The sequence below is a fragment of the Pleurodeles waltl genome, chromosome 9, assembly GCF_031143425.1.
Source record: "Pleurodeles waltl isolate 20211129_DDA chromosome 9, aPleWal1.hap1.20221129, whole genome shotgun sequence".
Classification (NCBI taxonomy): domain Eukaryota; kingdom Metazoa; phylum Chordata; class Amphibia; order Caudata; family Salamandridae; genus Pleurodeles; species Pleurodeles waltl.
The window spans coordinates 379,582,301-379,602,523 of NC_090448.1; the positions used below are offsets into that span (position 1 = coordinate 379,582,301).

Genomic DNA, 20,223 nt, shown 5'->3' on the forward strand with positions numbered 1-20,223 from the left:
CATGTAAGCAATTTTAAATGCATGTACTAAAAACAGGTCAGTACCAGTTCGCCAGATACACAATGGCTTCAATGAAGGTAGGGATGTTTGGTATCAAACATCTCGTATTGGTGAGCCCACATTAATGCCAGTGTTCGATTCACCAGTACATGCACCCCCAGGCACCTTAGAGGTGTCCCCTGAAACTCTTCCAGCCTGTGGTATGTTCACTAACTGGTTTCTGCCAGCCTGCCACTCGAGACACTGTTCTGGCCACCTAGGGTGAGAGCCTTCTACTCTCAGGAGGCCCAGAACAAAAGCCTTTCCGGGAAGAGGGTGTAACACCCGCTCCCACAGGATGACCTGTTGATTAGCCTTCCTAAGGATGCAAGCCCTGCTCGCTAAGATCATCAGACAGCACAGACTAAACATCATCTCCTATGCTGATGACACCCAGCTGATCCTCTCCCTGACAGTCGACCCATCAAGAGCCAAGAGAAACCTCCACAATGGTATGAAATCAGTCGCCGCCTAGATTGACACCAGTTGCCTCAAGCTTAACTCGGACAAGACCGAGGTCCTCGTTCTCGGCTCCACCCCCCCCACCTGGGACCACTCCTGGTGGCCAGCTGCCCTAGGAATTGCCCCACCCGACCACGCATGCAACCTGAGCATCATCCTGGACTCAACGCTATCCATGACTCATCAGGTGAACTCCATCTCTTCTGCCTGCTTCCACACCTTATGGCTCCTTTGAAAGATCTTCAAGTGGATCCCCACTGAGACTAGGACAGTCACCCACGCCCTGATAAGCAGAAAAGTGGACTACGGCAACATACTCTACACTGGCATCACAAAGAAGCTACAAGAAAGACTACAGAGTATCCATAACATAGCAGCCAGACTCATCCTGGGGATCAACAGCCACAGCCATATCTGTGCCCACTTCAAAGACTTCCACTGGCTCCTGGGCGACAAACAAATCCCCTTCAGGCAATTGAATCACACCTATAAGGCACTTCACAACATGGGCTACACACTACCTCAACCACTGCCTGACCTTCTACATCCCTGCCAGGCAACTCCGATATGCCCATTCACCCTCACCGCTATCCCCAGTATCAAGAAAAGCACAGCTGGAGGAAGATCCTTCTACCTTGCAGCCAAGGCGTGGAATACACTCCCTCTCAACCTCAGACCCGGAGCATCTCTTAAGCTACTCAGGAAGGATCTCAGGACCTGGCTCTTTGAATGATCAGCATGCCCAATACAGCGCATTGAGACCCCATAGGTGATGAGCTGTGCTTTACAAGTACGGATTGATTGATTGAAGCCTCAAAGGGTTACCGCCTTTGAAAAGTGAATCTGCCTCCCTGTTAATTCTGGGACAGGGTTATGGTTACTTCCCACAGTAAGTGGTCACATTGGGGCATAGTGACCCCAAGGGTTAGTAGCCCATTGACTACCACCCTACACACCCTTCATGCCCCTAAATTCAATATTTAAGGGAGCCACTGGCACCAGAAAAGGAGATCCTGATGACCTAAGAAGACCAAGTACAAAGAGCCGCAAGAGGAGAATAGAAGCTGCTGACCTGGTACCACCCCTCGGGCCTGTCTGCATCCCCCTTTGATATCTGCGCCAAAGTCGACTCGTCCTGCAGCAGTGATTCCAGAAATCCAGGAGGACAGCGTGCCGTTTTCGGATAAGACTTAAGACCTCCCGTACTATTTAAAAACGTACATACCTGGACCATTCTTCTCTGATGCCTAAAAATATATAAAGATACCTGTTTTCTTTTTTTATAAATTTGTGTGGATCTCCTTTTTGAGCCGTGTGTCTCATTTTTGGACTATTGTGTGCATTTGTCTATGTCTTGCACTCCTCCGTGTTAAGCCTAAGGCTGCTCATACACTACCCCTAAATAGAGCACTTTGGTATTGCATAGCAAGTCCTGCCCACTCACTGGGAAACGCCTGGACCCTTTACACGGTATTCACATACCACATAAAGGGCCAGCTTCCTACAAACTAACGCCATCTGCACTCAAGCCACATATGTATGTAAATATACATAACACAAATTTACTTCACCCTCATCTCCACAACATTGTGGTTCATAGACAGAGAACACTTTACTCCAGCCAAGCAATGGCTGACCGATGACCCAATCCAGAGAGCGAACAGTTATCTATACCCACCCATTCACATTAGACCCTACAAAGGTCTTGCATATTAGTGTCCAAATTACCTTCATTCTAATCTACGTGTACCACTTTTAAACTAAAAAAAACTGCTAACCCCATTCAGCCAAAATCAAAGCGACCGACACAATGGATTGTTGGCCTTCCCACATCCGTATGAGAGAGCACCAAGGTAGAGAACACACTGCAATACCATAACACTTAATGTTTAGTGTCCTGCAAATGCAAACAACATAACATAAACACAACATAAACCATTGTCTGTTATAGAGCAACAATACCTTTTGTGGCAGGAGCTGTGTTTAGCATTTCAAATCATACACTGAAAATAGGCAGTTTCCAGCTGCTTACTACATAATGTCCTGGCATAACCATCTCACTTGACGTCTGCACTGGACCAGAATTTCCATGGTTAAAAAGTCATTCTACCACATCTTACTTTCACACGTTATATATGCCCCCCTTTCAAAATACAGTGTAGCAATAAATTACTTGGACATTGAAGTCTCATGTCTGTCTTAAATGTTGTCGTTCCTGATAAGGCAGAAATTGAAATTGCAGGAAAAGCTCTCAGAATCTCTAACTGCTCATCCGTTTCCTTAATTACAGGTGCAACAGGGCATCATCCTCCAAGCAAAGCAGCAACAACAGCAAGTTCATCAGCATCATCCGCAACATCCTACCACAAGTCAACCTTCACCTATATTCAGCCACTTTAGCAGCCAGCCTTCCTCTGTCCTGGTTAGCAACCAAGGGCAGCAGATAACAGTCATGACACAAGCCCCACTTCATGGCCAGGGGCCGGGGCCGGTCCAGCTTCCCCCAGCGGGTCCACCTGAAACTGGAAAAGGTTCCAGTGAAGGAGGGTGTGGACAGCAGGCCCAGCTAGCGTCACTGCTGCAACAGCAACAACAGCAGAACTCTGTCCTTGTTAAAAGCAGCTCAACATGTAAGGCTCGAAGTCATTGCTTGTAAGGAAACAGCTAAGAAAGGCAAATTAGGCAGTGCAGTGCAAGTAAAAAGGTCTGTTCTGCTTGCTTTGCCGTTGGAAATTGTATTCATTCAAAAACATGGTTATTTTCAGGTCCTGGTTCTCTTCTCAAACATTAACGGCATGTATTGTTTCCCCTTTTTGGTTACCGTTGGCTACTTTTTTTTAGGGTAAACAGGAAAATAAGTAACTATGAGTTTTGAAGAGACAGGAAGCCAGTTTATGCGCTTTTTGTTTTTGCTACTACATACACATTTGACTTTACCTTGAGCTACACGAGTGGACTGATTCCTTTGTTTGTAGTATTGTCTTCTTTACCTTAGGATAATAATTAACAAAGAACAATTTCTGTAGTCATTTAGACACATTACACTTACAGCACCCCTTATAAACTGTCATTTTTACTGATTTGTAGGCATTTCAACACCAGCAGATGGAAAGGGGTTTTCCAACAACACCTTAACGACACCTGTGAAACCGAACGCTGGGCAAGGGAAGCCTGGATCCACTCTCCCCGTGCCACAGTCGGCCCAGGTAAGCCATCGTCATTAGCTTAGCTTCATTTGCTTCAATTTACAAGTACCATGCCATTGGGTGCCACTTTGTTCTGCTCTCCTATTTTTCTAAATGGGTGATCATTACGTACACTGGCAGGAAGGATGAGAAAAGAATCTCAGCTTTGCCACTTTTGGTTATTTTGGATTTTCCCAGGCTCCGCATTATGTATGGCTGAGTCTTGCTGCCATCATTGCATTACCACTTGTCTGCTCAGAGTTCTTAGTTTATGTAACTTTTGAGAACTTATTCACTTCCCATTCACTCATAAGTTTGGTCAGTGCCAGTTTGTTCTTTTGAGACTCCCGTTTTTGAGTGGGCTAGTGTATTATCTTCAGTTCTAAATGATTTGAGGTAAACACATTATCCCCCTTTGCTTTTTCTATCTCTTAAAGTGGGCATCAGGTAGTGTATGAAAGCTGTATTTAGTATTTGAGGATGTGCTTCTGGTGAGTTCTTGTCTTTCTGAGCTGGTAATGTCATTGAGATAATGTTGCGTTCGTTGATGAAGAAGGACCCAAAAACAAGGGAAATCAAAGGCTTTGATGCATAGCAGAAGTTATCGCATCTCAGCTAGAGATATTCAGGACTAGATGCGGTCTACCTTTAGTGACCAGAAAGTTGCTGGCCACCTACACAATCTAGTATCTTTTCAGGAGGAGAAATCTTCAGTTGCCACCCATTTGCAAACAAGAGAGAGAGAGAAAGAGATATATATCTTATTAAGTTAATCTCCTCTGCTACTCAGTGACCTTTTCAGAATAGACCAATTGCAAAAGGTACTACTGAAGAGTTCCTATGCCGAGAAACCATACTGGAAAGGATCAGATTCTTCTTGCCATATCCCAAATGGAGTTAGGCAGGACTTTAAGCAGAATCTCTTCCTTTGGCGGGTAATGCTGTACCATCTTTGCTAATGGTACTTGGGACCCTGGTATTCCAAAACATTCTGCATCCTGCTCTTATCAACATGATTCATAAAAGGAGCAAACAAAAAGGTTTTGATAATAAAACAAGTTCCAAAAAGGATACTAGAATCTGCTTTTAAAGACATCTGAGTATTATCACAGAAGGCACCTGGTAAGTGAAAATCGAAGGCATAAATTGGTCCTAGTTCTGCTATCAGTAGTTTTTTTTTTAACTTGGCCTGAAGACATTCCTTATATTGGTTGTTGTGTCTATGCCTTAAGTTAAGTCTTGAACATTGGTGATTTGTAAAATAATTTTTATCTGTTTCTTTCCCTTGAGCTCCTGCGTTTATCTGAGCAACTGTACCAAGCGATGACTAAACCTATGGAGACATTAAGCCTTATTTCATGTTCATAGCCAGTAGCTTAGGGTCTTTTTTCTCTCCAAGGTGGAGTCCTTCTGCTTCTATAAATCGGTCTCTAGGCTGGGAGTTTTTCCTAATGATATGTGATGTTTGCTCACATGAAACTGACCTTATTCATCAAAGCACAATCAGTGATTTATAAATCAAATCCTCCCAATAGTGAACCTTTTTATTTGCAGTTCACAATTTAGCAACTCTGCTCTTCTGTGGGCCTTGTGTTGGGTAAAGTAAAAACATGGCGGAACCAATGGGAGATTTTTTTTTTCAAAATCTTTTTGTTTTTCAATTCAATGCAGCTACAATAAGAGAAGAGTACAACCTGTAAAACAAGAGTTTCTAGTTTCTGATGCTGCAAAATAATAACTTCTCTCGTAGGGGATCTCTGTTGATAGTCATAAGCATTGAATAGTTCCGCCCACGTGCTGTATCCCGGAGCACTTCTTTACTTAGTCTCTTCTTAAGTGTAGACTTTTGCTTTACTTAAAAATGCGTGAAGAGACACTTAAGAACATAATATGCGGCCTAGGCAAACCGGCTACAGTGGTGTAATTCTTCAGATTGTACTTAGTAAAGGGTTAAAAACACCTTTACAAATGCATAATTTGAAGTAAATGTGTACACTAGACCTCAAATCTCCTTCACAAACCCTTTTCTGACAAAGTAAGAGGTGAAATATAGAAACAGAACTCTGCATTTTAGGTTTTTCTTTTCTTCAAAATTCACTTTTGAATTTTCATTCTAACTACACTTGACGTTTTGAAATTTCCTCTCACATTTTCAGACCTTTTCTTACAGATTTTGTTTAGGCATTGTCTGCAACATTATGCCTTCTCTGTTTGACAAGTGTCTTTTCTGTGGGAGGAAAAACGCTAAATCAGACCCCAACAATGTCTGCATTCTCTGCCTTCTCTCTTCGTCATTGTAAAAAAAAAATGTTCACGACGTACACTGAGGGGGAAAAGATTTGACTCCATGGAGCAGAAGAAAGGTGCAGACAGCAATCCAGTCTCAAGGTGATATCTCCGAGCGAGGAGAAGGTCACTATTCTATAGGCTGCCTCTAAGGGACATGGAAGTTCCACAAAGAGAGTTCCAGCACAAAAGAGCCATCTTTCCTGGTCGATGTTGAGGGAGTCAGCGTTGAGACCTGGTACGGCACGAACTTGCTCGCTGTAGAGTGCTGGATCACCGTTAAGGAAACGGCATAGATCGCTGTTGAGACAACGTACAAGACATACGCCATCAACTTGCACCATCAGATCGACGTTGAGTAGCGTGTCAAGGCAACCTGATCCCCCCCCCCCCTGATGCAATGGAGCTGTACAACATCAAAGATCGACGTCGAGGCACCGTCGACGGAGGTCGATGTCGAAGTCCATCTCAACCTCGAGGAGAAAATGGAGAAGGATTTATTCATCCTCTGACTTGGTGTACTTAAGGGCTTATTCTCCTTAATCCACAGTAGTACTACCAGATAAACCACCTCCAGTTTCGCTACCACCACCTCCAACACTGCCTCTTCATCCTCTACTGACTCCTGCATCTCCTGCACCAATTCCTCCTGCTCATAAGACACAGCTCAGATCGCACTTTACAATGCACTGTAGATCACGGCACAGACTCCTTTCCAGGTGTCTGTCGTCTACTAGACGCTCATCATCAGAGCCATAGTTTGAGGACAAGGACTCTGTCTAGACGTAGATTTAGCTACACAACATCCTCATCTTTATCAGTGGTTTTAGTAAGAGGAGAGGCAAAATTGAACATACCGATGTCAGTTCCTACACCTGTGACATCCGTTATCTTTGAAACGCTTCAGCAAACATCATCATCAAGGCCCCTGCTTCCATTGGTGGCAGGATTTTTGGAGCCTGCCATGGAGCTCTACCTTACTTCAGTAGAAACCAAACCTGCTCTTTCAAGGCTCCAAGAGAAATACAGACCTACAGAACAAGATCCTATTTTCCTCAGAACGGATCCACCACCTGACTGAATAGTCATTCTGGCAGCTAAGAAATATCATGCCACCACTCCGGCTTCTCCAGTTCCTCCGGCTAAGGAAAGTAGGAAATTAGACAAACTGAGTTGCAAGGTCTGTAATACAGCTGCAATCGCCATGAAGGCTGCAAGTGCCACTGCCCTCCTTGGAAGATCTGATAGAGCACTCTGGGACTCTATCCAACAGTTTGCTGACACCCTCCCCAGAGACAGAAGAGAAGACTTCCTTGAGGTAGTGAATGGAGGCCTCGTGGTATGAAATCAAATAATCAGCGCTGCAGCAGATTCACTGTTGTTAGCAGCCCATGAATATTGTCATGGCATAACCATAAGACATCATTCCTGGCTAAGACTCACGTCAATAAAATCAGAGTCAGAATAACTAATTTTGCACCTTCCATTTTCTGGTTCAACCCTCTTTGGCACCCATACCAATGAAGAGATGGCTTGCATGATGTCAGAGATAGAAACTGTAGGAAGTTGGCTCTGTATGTACTATTTCAAAGTAAGAAATAGCATGCACAGAGTCCAAGGGTTCCCCTTAGAGGTAAGATAACGGCAAAAAGAGATAATTCTAATGCTCTTTTTTGTGGTAGTGTGGTCGAGCAGTAGGCTTATTAGAGGGTAGGGTTAAGCATTTGTTGTACACACACAGGCAATAAATGGGGAACACACACTCAAAGACAATTCCGGGCCAATAGGTTTTTATATTGAAAAATATATTTTCTTAGTTTATTTTAAGAACCACAGGTTCAAGATTTACAAACAATACTTTAAATGAAAGGTATTTCACTTAGGAACTTCAGGAACTTTGAATTAGCAAAATAGGATATACAGTTTTCACACAAATGGCAATAAGCTATTTTAAAACTGGACACAGTGCAATTTTCAACAGTTCCTGGGGGAGGTAAGTGTTTGTTAGTTTTGCAGGTAAATAAACCACTTACAGGGTTCAAAGTTGGGTTCAAGGTAGCCCACCTTTGGGGGTTCAGGGCAACCCCAAAGTTACCACACCAGCAGCTCAGGGCCGGTCAGGTGCAGAGGTCAATGTGGTGCCCAAAACGCATAGGCTTCAATGGAGAAGGGGGTGCCCAGGTTCCAGTCTGTCAGCAGGTAACTACCCGCGTCTTCGGAGGGCAGACCAGGGGGGTTTTGTAGGGCACCAGGGGGGGCACAAGTCAGCACAAAAAGTACATCCTCAGCGGCAGGGGGTCGGCCGGGTGCAGTGTGCAAACAGGCGTCGGGTTTGCAATGGAGTTCAATGGGAGACCTAGGGGTCTCTTCAGCGATGCAGGCAAAGGGGGTCTCCTCAGGGTAGCCACCACCTGGGGGAGGGAGAGGGCCACCTGGGGGTCGCTCCTGCACTGGAGGTCGGATCCTTCAGGTCCCGGGGGCTTCGGATGCAGTGTCCTTACCAGGCGTCGGGTCTTTGAAGCAGGCAGTCGCGGTCAGGGGGAGCCTCTGGATTCCCTCTGCAGGCCTCGCTGTGGAGGGTCAGGGGTGTCAACTCTGGCTACTCACGGGCTTGCAGTCACCGGGGAGTCCTCCCTGTAGTGTTTGTTCTCCACAAGTCGAGCCGGGGGCGTCGGGTGCAGAGTGCAAAGTCTCACGCTTCAGGCGGGAAACGTGTGTTGTTTCAAAGTTGCTTCTTTGTTGCAAAGTTGCAGTCTTTCGGGAACAGAGCCGCTGTCCTCAGGAGTTCTTGGTCCTTTTAGATGCAGGGTAGTCCTCTGAGGCTTCAGAGGTCGCTGGACCCTGTGGAACGCGTTGCTGGAGCAGTTCTTTTGAAGTGGGGAGACAGGCCGGTAGAGCTGGATCCAAAGCAGTTGGTGTTTCTGTCTTCTCTGCAGGTTTTTCAGCTCAGCAGTCCTTCTTCGTCTTAGGTGCAGGAATCTATCTTGCTGGGTTCTGGGAGCCCCTAAATACTCTATTAAGGGGTGTGTTTAGGTCTGGGGGGTTAGTAGCCAATGGCTACTAGCCCTGAGGGTGGCTACACCCTCTTTGTGCCTCCTCCCTGAGGGGAGGGGGGCACATCCCTAATCCTATTGAGGGAGACCTCCATCTGCAAGATGAAGGATTTCTAAAAGTCAGTCACCTCAGCTCAGGGCACCTTAGGGGCTGTCCTGACCTGCCAGTGACTCCTCCTTGTTTTTCTCATTATGTCCTCCGGCCTTGCCGCCAAAAGTTGGGGCCGTGGCCGGGGGGGGGACGGGCAACTCCACTAGCTGGAGTGCCCTGGGGTGCTGTAACAAAGGGGGTGAGCCTTTGAGGCTCCCCGCCATGTGTTACAGTTCCTGCAGGGGGAGGTGAGAAGCACCTCCACCCAGTACAGGCTTTGTTACTAGCCACACAGTGACAAAGGCACTCTCCCCATGTGGCCAGCAACATGTCTGGTGTGTGGCAGGCTGCTAGAACTAGTCAGCCCACACTGGTAGTCGGTATGGTTTCAGGGGGCATCTCTAAGATGCCCTCTGGGGTGTATTTCACAATAAAATGTACACTGGCATCAGTGTGCATTTATTGTGCTGAGAACTTTACAGTTTTCAGTGTAGCCATTATGGTGCTGTTGAGTACGTGCATGACAGACTCCCAGACCATATACTCTTATGGCTACCCTGCACTTAAAATGTCTAAGGTTTTGCTTAGACACTGTAGGGGCATAGTGCTCATGCACTTATGCCCTCACCTATGGTACAGTGCACCCTGCCTTAGGGCTGTAAGGCCTGCTAGAGGGGTGACTTATCTATACTTGTAGGCAGTGTGTGGTTGGCATGGCACCCTGAGGGGAGTGCAATGTCGACTTAGTCTTTTTATCCCCACCAGCACACACAAGCTGGCAAGCAGTGTGTCTGTGCTGAGTGAGGGGTCTCCAGGGTGGCATAAGACATGCTGCAGCCCTTAGAGACCTTCCCTGGCATCAGGGCCCTTGGTACCAGGGGTACCAGTTACAAGGGACTTAATTGTATGTCAGGGTGTGCCAATTGTGGAAACAAAGGTACAGGTTAGGAAAAGAACACTGGTGCTGGGGCCTGGTTAGCAGGCCTCAGCACACTTTCAAATCATAACTTGGCATCAGCAAAGGCAAAAAGTCAGGGGGTAACCATGCCAAGGAGGCATTTCCTTACAGAAACGCTGAAAGCAGTCGACCTGGAAAGACCAAAAGAACAAAGACATCCCTTCAGGCCTTATCAGTGCAGCTATTAGCCTCAGAGGGTTCAAACCCCACAGTGGTACCAGAGTCCGCCAGCAGCATCGACTTTATCAGCAACACACCAGCAAAGAAGACAATCTAGGGGACGTGCTTCACAGCAACCCTCTCATGGGGATAAAATGGCAACGGAGCAAAGCAATGAATCTTACCTTCATCCTCATCTGTTATCCACTCCAGTGGGGGGTGGGGGGAAGAGTAAGAGTATCTCACATTGTCTGGCGGAGTGGCAAAAAACCACAGAAAACACCTGGGTACTGAATATTGTTCAGAATGGGTATAGTTCAGGTTCACCAGTTCTCCCCCTACCATACCACCAAAAAAATCCAGTCTTCATTTGCACATGCTTCAAAAAGAAGTCAACCTCTGGCTCTCAAAGAAAGCGTTGGAGGTTGGCCCCCACAAACAACTGGGTAAGGGTATCTATTCCTGACTTATACAGCGAACAAATGGTTTTGCAAAGAGAAATTTTGGATGCTGGCATTACATCAGATCTACCCTCCACTATGCCAAGGAGATTGGCTATGCGTTATAGATCTCCAAGATGCGTATTTTCACCTACCCATCACAAAGAAACACCCCAAATTCTTGAGGTCTGTAGTGGGGCAGAACCACTATTAATGCCAGATTCTTCCATTTGGCCTCAACCCAGCTCCAGGAACCTTCTCCAAGTGCATGGCAGTAGTAGCTGCACATCTCAGGAGACACTGAATAGGTGTCTATCCTATCTAGACTATTGTCTGATCAAAGCTTCAAATTCACAAGAGGCTCAGCAACATTTCAGCTGGGCTTGCGAAGTCCACCAACGTTTAAGTCTACACATCAACCACAGCAAGTTAATCTCCAATCCGGTACAGTCTATGCAGTATTTCTGAGCCACTCTCGACACCATACAGGCAAAAGTGTCTCCTTTGGAGGAGAGATTTTCATCAATCCGTTGGAAATGTCATTCTCTAATGACAACCTCTCATCCCATGGGGAAGTCAGTGTCCTCTTCTTGGCTGCACGGCCTCAAGCATTTTCCTCACTCCGAATGCCCGCCTTCACATGCGTCCACTTCAGGAATGTCTTGAGTGTCAGTGGGATCAAGAGACAAGCAACTGGGAAGACAATATTATCCTCTCCCCTCATGTGAAGCAGTCTCTGACATGGTGGTGCTCTGAGGCCAACCTTCTTCCCAGGGTGCCTTTCCACCAACAGACCCCTTCTCAAACCATAATAACAGATGCTTCACTACTGGGATAGGGAGCCCACATGGATCATCTTCAAATACAAGACAAATGGTGTCAGAAAGAAATCACATATTGCATAAACTTCCTCCAGCTCAGGGTAGTCCACCTGGTGCTCAAAGCGTTTTACCCGTTATTCTAAACTCTTCCTGCTTGTTCAGACGGACAACACAACCACATGTACTACTTCAACAAGCAGGGGGGAAACGAGGAACAGACCGTTGTCCCACGAAACCCAAACAATTCAGAGATGGCTGATAGCCAGAAACCTGCGGATCACGGTAACCTACCTCCCAGGTGTGCAAATTGTACAGGCAGACGCCCTCAGCAGGGTTCTGGAAGAAAACCAGAAATGGGTCCTTCACGACAATGTCCTCAACAACATTTTCAGGCTGTGGGGCTCACCGCACATAGACTTGTTCGCCACCTCAGAAAACAAAAAATGTCAAGACTTCGCCTTGAGGTACTTCCAACCAGGGGCACTGGGGGATGCCCTATGGATCGGCTGGTCAGGCAAATTTCTCCATGCCTTTCCGCCAGTCCCTCTGATCCTGGCAGTCCTCCTCAAGCTGTCCCACTTGAGAGCCAGGCTCATCCTCATAGCCCTGGAGTGGCCACATCAGTGGTGATTCATGGACCTTCTTCACCCATCACAGCTTCCACACCTCAAGCTGTCATGCCATCTAGACCTACTAACGAAGGTCTGGGGACAGATGGTCCACCCCAGTCTCATCTTTGAATTTGGAAGCATGGTCCCTGAGCTAGTGCAGTGTGTATACTTAAACCTGCCACAACACTGCACGAACATTCTTAAAGAAGCTAAACGGCTGTCAACCAGTATAGCTTACACCTTCAAGTGGAAGAGATTCTGCAGTTGGTGTTCTTCCAGGAACATAGACCCTACATCTTGCAAGGAGGAAGCGATCCTCCCCTCTTATTTCTGCCTGGCAACATCTGGCCTACAATTTCCATCAATAAAAGTGCATTTGGCAGCTCTCACTGCCTACTTCAAATGTCCGTCACAAACCTCTTTTTTCAAGACCCCAGTAATTAAAGATTACTTGAAGGGTTAAAAAATGTTTTCCTCCTGTCAGACGCCCTTTCCCTACCTAGGAACTTACCGTAGTCCTTTCACGTTTAATGCAAGATGCTTTTGAACATATTCATAAAGCACCTGTACAGCATCTATCTTTCAAAGCAGCTTTCTTAGTAGCTATTATATTAGCTCGTAGAGTTCGCAAAATCCAAGCATTGTGTGTTAATAAACCTTATACAGTTTTCCACTGTAATGTAGTTCTCAAGAACCCATCCGAATTTTTTCCCAAAGTTATTTCAGATTTTCGTGTCAATCAAACAATTTCTTTACCCTGTTTCTTTCAGAATCCTTCTACGCCAGCAGACTGAACCCTTCACTCCCAGGATGTAAGGAGAGTCCTGAGGTTTTACCTAGACAAGACGCACGACAGGCATAGATCAGGCCAGATTTTTGTGAACTATGGGCCGGGCCGCACAGATTTGGCCACTTCCAAACAGTCCATCTCATGCTGGATAGTTTCCCCGCATACTTTTCTGTTACCAAAAAGCCAACAAGCCTTTGTTGGCGAAACCTGAGGCCCATTCGACAAGAGGCAAAGCAACTACAAACGATTTGATGGAAAATGTCTTATTGCTGAAATTTGTAAGGCAGCTACATGGAGATGTGTTTACACATTAACGGAACACTACTGTTCTGATGCTAGGACAGAGGCTCAAGTAGGACAAGCCTTTCTTAGGTATTTATTTGCTTAGTGTGATCTTTTCAGCTCTGTTATTTCATTCAAGCTCAATGGGGATGGGGTTGCTAGTCTATACAAAAGCTTATGACTATCAACGGAGATCCCCTATGAGAGAAGGAATAGTTTCTTACCTGTACTTTCAGTTGTTTTGTAGGGTAATCTCTGTTGAAGTCATAAGCAGCCCTAAATCCCCCCCCCCCCCCCCCCCCCAGGTGGACAGAACCGAGAATAGTATTGCACTTACCTATCATAAAAAAGAACTGAGGTGCACCGCCACCGGCTGATCATGATGGGGTACTGGTGGTCTCAACAGCCTTAAAGCCATAGTCACTGTTTTCCACTCCCATACAAGCAGCCTATGAGGCTACACTGCTTTTCTATTCTTCATCGCTTACTTTGTCAGAAAAGGGTTTGTGAAGGAGATTTGCGGTCTGTTGTACACATTTACCTCAAATTATACATTTTGAGGGTGTTTTAACCCCTGAAGTACAATCTGAAGAATTACACCACTGTAGCCTGTTTGCCTAGGCTGCCTATTATGTTCTTTCTTAAGTGTCTCTGCAGGCCTTCTTGAGGCAAGGTGAAAGTCTACACTTAAGAAGAGACTATGTAAAGAAGTGCTCCGGGATACAGCACGTGAGCAGAACTATTCAAATGCTTATGACTTCAACTGAGATTATCCTATGAGAGAATTGGCGCTACAGGCAAGAAACTATTCCTTCTCACAGTCCAAGAAAGGAAAAATGTTCCTTTACAGTATTGTCAGATATAGGGAACTAACTGATATAATGTGAGTGCTGTGATTGGTGAGGATGCATGCTTAATTAGATACTCCTGTAGCGCTGTTCTAGATAAAGTGTTAGAGATGGGGAGAATCAGCTTAACCTATGAATGGCAATGATTTGTCTTCTTATTGTACACCGGACCATAGCCTCACTTTTATTTTTTTTATATACTTTTGCCGGCTCTGTATTGGGACTGGTGTTTAAAGAGCACCTGGAGGCAAAGTAGCACATGTCCAGATTTTGCCACTTAAATTGGAATTGCGAAGAAGTCCACTACTCCTTGATTGGCCAGAAGTTTCTTTATGACTTACCTCCAATTCTCAGTTTGCATCAAGCGCTTTGAAAATTCAAGAGGTTGTTTAGCTCCAGGAAGATATTGATTGCCTTTTCAATTGTGGTTCTTTGAACTTAAACCTCTGTTGCAGAATCCCTTTAACTGATTCCTGAAGTTCTTGATCTCCTCGTCTTGAAAAACAAGCATATCTGGATAGATCAAAGGGAAAAAAAATCATTATATGCTGAGCTTTAAAACATTAGATCTGGAAGTAATGCCAAGAGCATGTTTTGTTACTAGACATCTGAATCCTCTGAAATCTTCCATAAATGATGCATAGTCATTACTGTCTAATTTCACTGCGGGTATTGAGATTGATTCCTGTTGGCACCAAGGCAGCCATTGTGAGTTGCTTTAGAATTCCTCAGGAAAATGTTTTATGCTAGAACGGAATGTGAGCTATAACTTTGGTTGTCTTTTACATATTTATCTTCCTATGAAAAGAACCTGCTCCTAAACATTATTTACATTTTGTGTTCTCTGCTGCACATACTATTTGATCCCGGGGAACTATCTGACTTAGAACTGCTGACCCACAAGACTATCTTGTTTTTAGTCATTTTTGCTGACCTGCAAGCCTTCCCATTATGTTTGCCTGGGAAATAGTCTAGTTTGAACTGTTCACTAAAATGCCATACTACTTTTTCCAGAACCACATGACTTTCCTTCAAGGACTTTTACTTAACAGAGGGCATTAGCAGTGTTGGATTCCTTAATGGGTTACTCCTCATGCTTTCTTTGCAAGCACTCTTGCCAGATGCATCGTATGGAAAAGATACAGTTTTGAGACATGAAGTTCTGCCAGTCAGTTTGGCCGAAGTCTGGTTGAGTATTTGTTGTTTTCCTCTTACAGCATTTTAGGATGTGTAATCAGATTACCAACCTTTAGGAAAGAGGGAAGAGTGCAATGATAAAATATAGAAAGAAAACAACTCTGTCACTGCTCCTAGTTGTTAGCTATCTCCCATTCACACCACCAACTCAGATATTGTTCAGTAAGTCCATGCATTCTAGAATTGCATATCTGAGCAACATGCAGAACCTGAAAGGTGACGATTGGTGAGTCACAGGTGAATGTTTATGTAATGCGCCATCAGTCTGGAGAGCTCTACAAGTTGCTAAAATTGCAGCGTTCCCCTTTGAAAAGCTTTTTAAACAAATTGTTAGAGAGAGATGGCTAGGACAGGTATTACCAGTGCTTCTTTTCCAAGGGATCCTCAACAGTAGTCATAAGCACTGAATATTCCTGCCCACCTGTATGTATGTATGTATGCTATATGTATAACAGAAATATATATATATATGTTCGGTGGCATGTGTAGCTGCAGATACACATGCTGTGCACATCCCGCCATCTGGTGTTGGGCTCGGAGTGTTACAAGTTGTTTTTCTTCGAAGAAGTCTTTTCGAGTCACGAGATCGAGGGACTCCTCCCATTTCGGCTCCATTGCGCATGGGCGTCGACTCCATCTTAGATTGTTTTTTTTTCTGCCATCGGGTTCGGACGTGTTCCTTTTCTCTCCGTGTTTCGGGTCGGAAAGTTAGTTAGAATCTCAGAAAAATCGTCGGTATTGTTTGCGTTCGGTATCGGGTTAGTTATAACAGATCGACACCGACTTTTGAAGAGCTCCGGTGGCCCTTCGGGGTTTTTTCGATCCCCCCCGTCGGGGCCTGGTCGGCCCGGCCACGTGTCTCTTCAAGGCTGATGGAACGGACCCCATTCCGCTTCTGCCCAAAATGCCGTAACAAGTATCCATATACAGATCAGCATCTGGTCTGTAACTTGTGTCTGTCACCAGAGCACAAGGAGGATACATGTGAAGCCTGTCGAGCGTTTCGGTCGAGGAAGACATTAAGAGACCGAAGAGCAAGAAGACTGCAGATGGCGTCGGCGCCGACAGGACAAGGGCGTTTCCAGGAGGAAGAAGAAAGCTTTTCCATCTATGAATCGGACTCTGACGAGCTCGATCCCGAAGAAACGCCGAAAACCGTGAGTAAGACGTCGAAACATAAAACTCACGAGAAGACAACAAAAGCCCAGGGGACACTACCGCCAACAGGCCATGGCTTAACCCGAAAAATAGGGGACCGATCATCGGCACCGAAAAAGGGCACGCTGGTGGTGAAGTCATCTGACTCCGGTCGAGATACCGCCACACAGCAATATCGGGCTCGAGATAGTGGCTCCGAGCAGGTTTGTCACCGAGACAGCGGCACCGAAATGAGTCGGCACCGAGAGACCACGACGCCGAAAACAAAAAAGGTTTCGTCGGAACCGAAAAAAGTAGCCGAAAAGGTTTCAATACAGAAACATCCGGCTTCGGAACTGAAATCAAGATCCTACACAGAGGAACAAGGACTGTCCTCACAAATGAAAAAACATACATTTGGACAGGAATTAGAGGCAATGGAGCCGGACTACACCCAAAGACGGCTCCACATCCAAAAAGAAACGGGAAAGATCAGCACTCTCCCTCCTATTAGGATGAAACGCAAACTTGCCTTCCAGCAGAAAGACAAACAGCCACAGGCAAAGGTGGCTAAAGAAGTAACCCCGCCACCATCTCCACAATGCTCTCCGCAACCATCACCGGTAGCCACTCCACCTATGATGCAATCCCCGACCCACACAGGGATGAGTCAAGATGACCCTGACGCATGGGACCTTTATGATGCACCAGTGTCAGATAATAGTCCTGACTGTTATCCAGCTAGACCGTCGCCACCAGAAGATAGTACGGCCTACGCACAAGTGGTGTCGAGGGCAGCGGCATTTCATAATGTCAGCCTACATGCAGAGCCCATTGAAGACGACTTCCTATTTAATACACTGTCGTCCACACACAGCCAGTACCAGAGTCTTCCCATGCTACCTGGGATACTCAAACACTCCAAACAAGTGTTTCAGGAGCCTGTAAAAGGAAGGACCATTACTCCAAGAGTGGAGAAAAAATATAAACCGCCACCAACAGACCCTGTGTACATCACACAACAGCTAACACCGGACTGAGTTGTGGTAGGGGCAGCTCGCAAAAGAGCAAACTCACATACTTCAGGAGATGCACCACCTCCAGATAAGGAAAGTCGCAAATTCGACGCAGCAGGCAAAAGAGTGGCGGCACAGGCAGCAAACCAGTGGCGTATTGCAAATTCACAGGCTTTGTTGGCCAGATATGATAGGGCTCATTGGGACGAAATGCAACATTTAATAGAACATTTGCCCAAGGAGTTCCACAAAAGAGCACAGCAAGTAGTTGAAGAAGGACAGAGTATCTCCAACAATCAGATACGGTCAGCTATGGATACTGCAGACACAGCTGCTAGAACTGTCAACACAGCAGTGACAATAAGGAGACATGCATGGCTGCGTACATCAGGATTTAAACCAGAAATACAGCAAGCTGTGCTCAATATGCCATTTAACGGACAGCAGTTGTTTGGGCCGGAGGTGGACACTGCTATCGAAAAACTTAAGAAGGACACTGACCTGGCCAAAGCCATGGGCGCACTCTACTCCCCACAGAGCAGAGGCACATTTAAAAAAACACAGTTTCGAGGGCAAAGCACAGAACCCACAACCTCACAAACAAGGCCCTCTTATCAGAGCCAATATCTGCGTGGAAGTTTTAGGGGACAATATAGAGGGGGGCAGTTCCAAAAAAATAGAGGAAAGTTCCAAAGTCCCAAAACTCATCAAAATAAGCAGTGACTTACAAGTCACCCAACACATAACACCTGTGGGGGGGAGACTAAGCAAGTTTTACAAACATTGGGAGGAAATAACAACAGATACTTGGGTCCTGGCAATTATCCAGCATGGTTATTGCATAGAATTTCTCAAATTCCCTTCAAACGTCCCACCGAAAACACACAATGGGGGTCATTCTGACCCTGGCGGTAAAATCCGCCAGGGCCAACGACCGCGGGAGCACCGCCAACAGGCTGGCGGTGCTCCCTTGGGCATTCTGACCGCGGCGGTACAGCCGCGGTCAGAAACGGAAAACCGGCGGTGTACCGCCGGTTTTCCGCTGCCCTGGGGAAACCTCCATGGCGGCACAGCTTGCTGCGCCGCCATGGGGATTCCGACCCCCATACCGCCATCCTGTTCCTGGCGGTTTTGGCCGCCAGGCAGAGGATGGTGGTATGGGGTGTCGTGGGGCCCCCGTAACAGGGCCCCACCAAGATTTTCAGTGTCTGCCATGCAGACACTGAAAATCGCGACGGGTGCCACTGCACCCGTCGCACCCCTTCCACTCCGCCGGCTCCATTCGGAGCCGGCATCCTCATGGAAGGGTGTTTCCCGCTCGGCTGGCGGGCGGGCTTCTGGCTGTCGCCCGCCAGCCCAGCGGGAAACCCAGAATACCCGCGGCGGTCTTTTGACCGCGCAGCGGTATTCTGGCGGTCCCAGCCAGGCCGGCGGCTTCCGCCGCCGGCCGGGGTCAGAATGACCCTCAATATGTCAAAACAACATATAGATCTTCTAGGACTAGAAGTTCAGGCGTTGCTACAAAAAGAAGCAATAGAATTAGTACCAAACCAACAGAAAGGAACAGGAGTTTACTCTCTGTACTTTCTCATACACAATAAAGACAAGAGTCTGAGACCTATATTAGATCTCAGAACATTAAATACCTACATAAAATCAGATCACTTTCACATGGTGACATTACAAGACGTAATCCCACTGCTCAAACAACAAGACTACATGACAACACTAGACCTAAAGGATGCATATTTCCATATACCGATACATCCTTCACACAGAAAGTACTTAAGGTTTGTATTCCAGGGGGTACACTACCAATTCAAGTTGTTGCCGTTCGGAATAACAACTGCGCCAAGAGTTTTTACAAAATGCCTAGCAGTCGTAGCTGCACATATCAGAAGGCAGCAAATACATGTGTTCCCGTACCTAGACGATTGGTTAATCAAAACAAACACGCTAGAACGGTGTTCACAACACACAAAGTATGTCATAGAAACCCTCCACAAACTAGGTTTCTCAATCAAGTACACAAAGTCACACCTTCTGCCGTGTCAAACACAGCAATACTTAGGGGCGACAATCAACACAGCAAAAGGGATTGCCACGCAAAGCCCACAAAGGGTTCAGGCATTTCACAATGTAATACAGGCCATGTATCCAAATAAAAAAATACAAGTCAAAAAAGTAATGAAACTCCTAGGCATGATGTCTTCATGCATAGCCATTGTCCCAAACGCAAGGTTGCACATGCGGCCCTTACAACAGTGCCTAGCATCACAGTGGTCACAGGCACAGGGTCAAATTCTAGATCTGGTGTTGCTAGACCGCCAAACATACACCTCGCTTCAATGGTGGAATGTGAGAAAGTAGCCTCTTTCTAGCCTTGTTACCCCCACTTTTGGACTGTTTGTGAGTGTATGTCAGGGTGTTTTCACTGTCTCACTGGGATCCTGCTAGCCAGGGCCCAGTGCTCATAGTGAAAACCCTATGTTTTCATATGTTTGTTATGTGTCACTGGGACCCTGCTAGTCAGGATCCCAGTGCTCATAAGTTTGTGGCCTATATGTATGTGTTCCCTGTGTGGTGCCTAACTGTCTCACTGAGGCTCTGCTAACCAGAACCTCAGTGGTTATGCTCTCTCATTTATTTCAAATTGTCACTAACAGGCTAGTGACCAATTTTACCAATTTACATTGGCTTACTGGAACACCCTTATAATTCCCTAGTATATGGTACTGAGGTACCCAGGGTATTGGGGTTCCAGGAGATCCCTATGGGCTGCAGCATTTCTTTTGCCACCCATAGGGAGCTCTGACAATTCTTACACAGGCCTGCCACTGCAGCCTGA

The 20,223-nt window shown here is 46.2% G+C and overlaps 1 protein-coding gene across 1 annotated transcript in view; it reads left to right on the plus strand.

Annotated features, from left to right (window-relative positions):
* BICRA (BRD4 interacting chromatin remodeling complex associated protein) overlaps positions 1-20,223 on the plus strand; it is a 508,223-nt gene that overhangs the window by 370,955 nt on the left and 117,045 nt on the right. The window contains exons 11-12 of the mRNA XM_069206977.1: positions 2,792-3,131; positions 3,589-3,707. Coding sequence (XP_069063078.1) covers positions 2,792-3,131; positions 3,589-3,707 — 459 coding nt within the window. The remainder of the gene's footprint in view (positions 1-2,791; positions 3,132-3,588; positions 3,708-20,223) is intronic.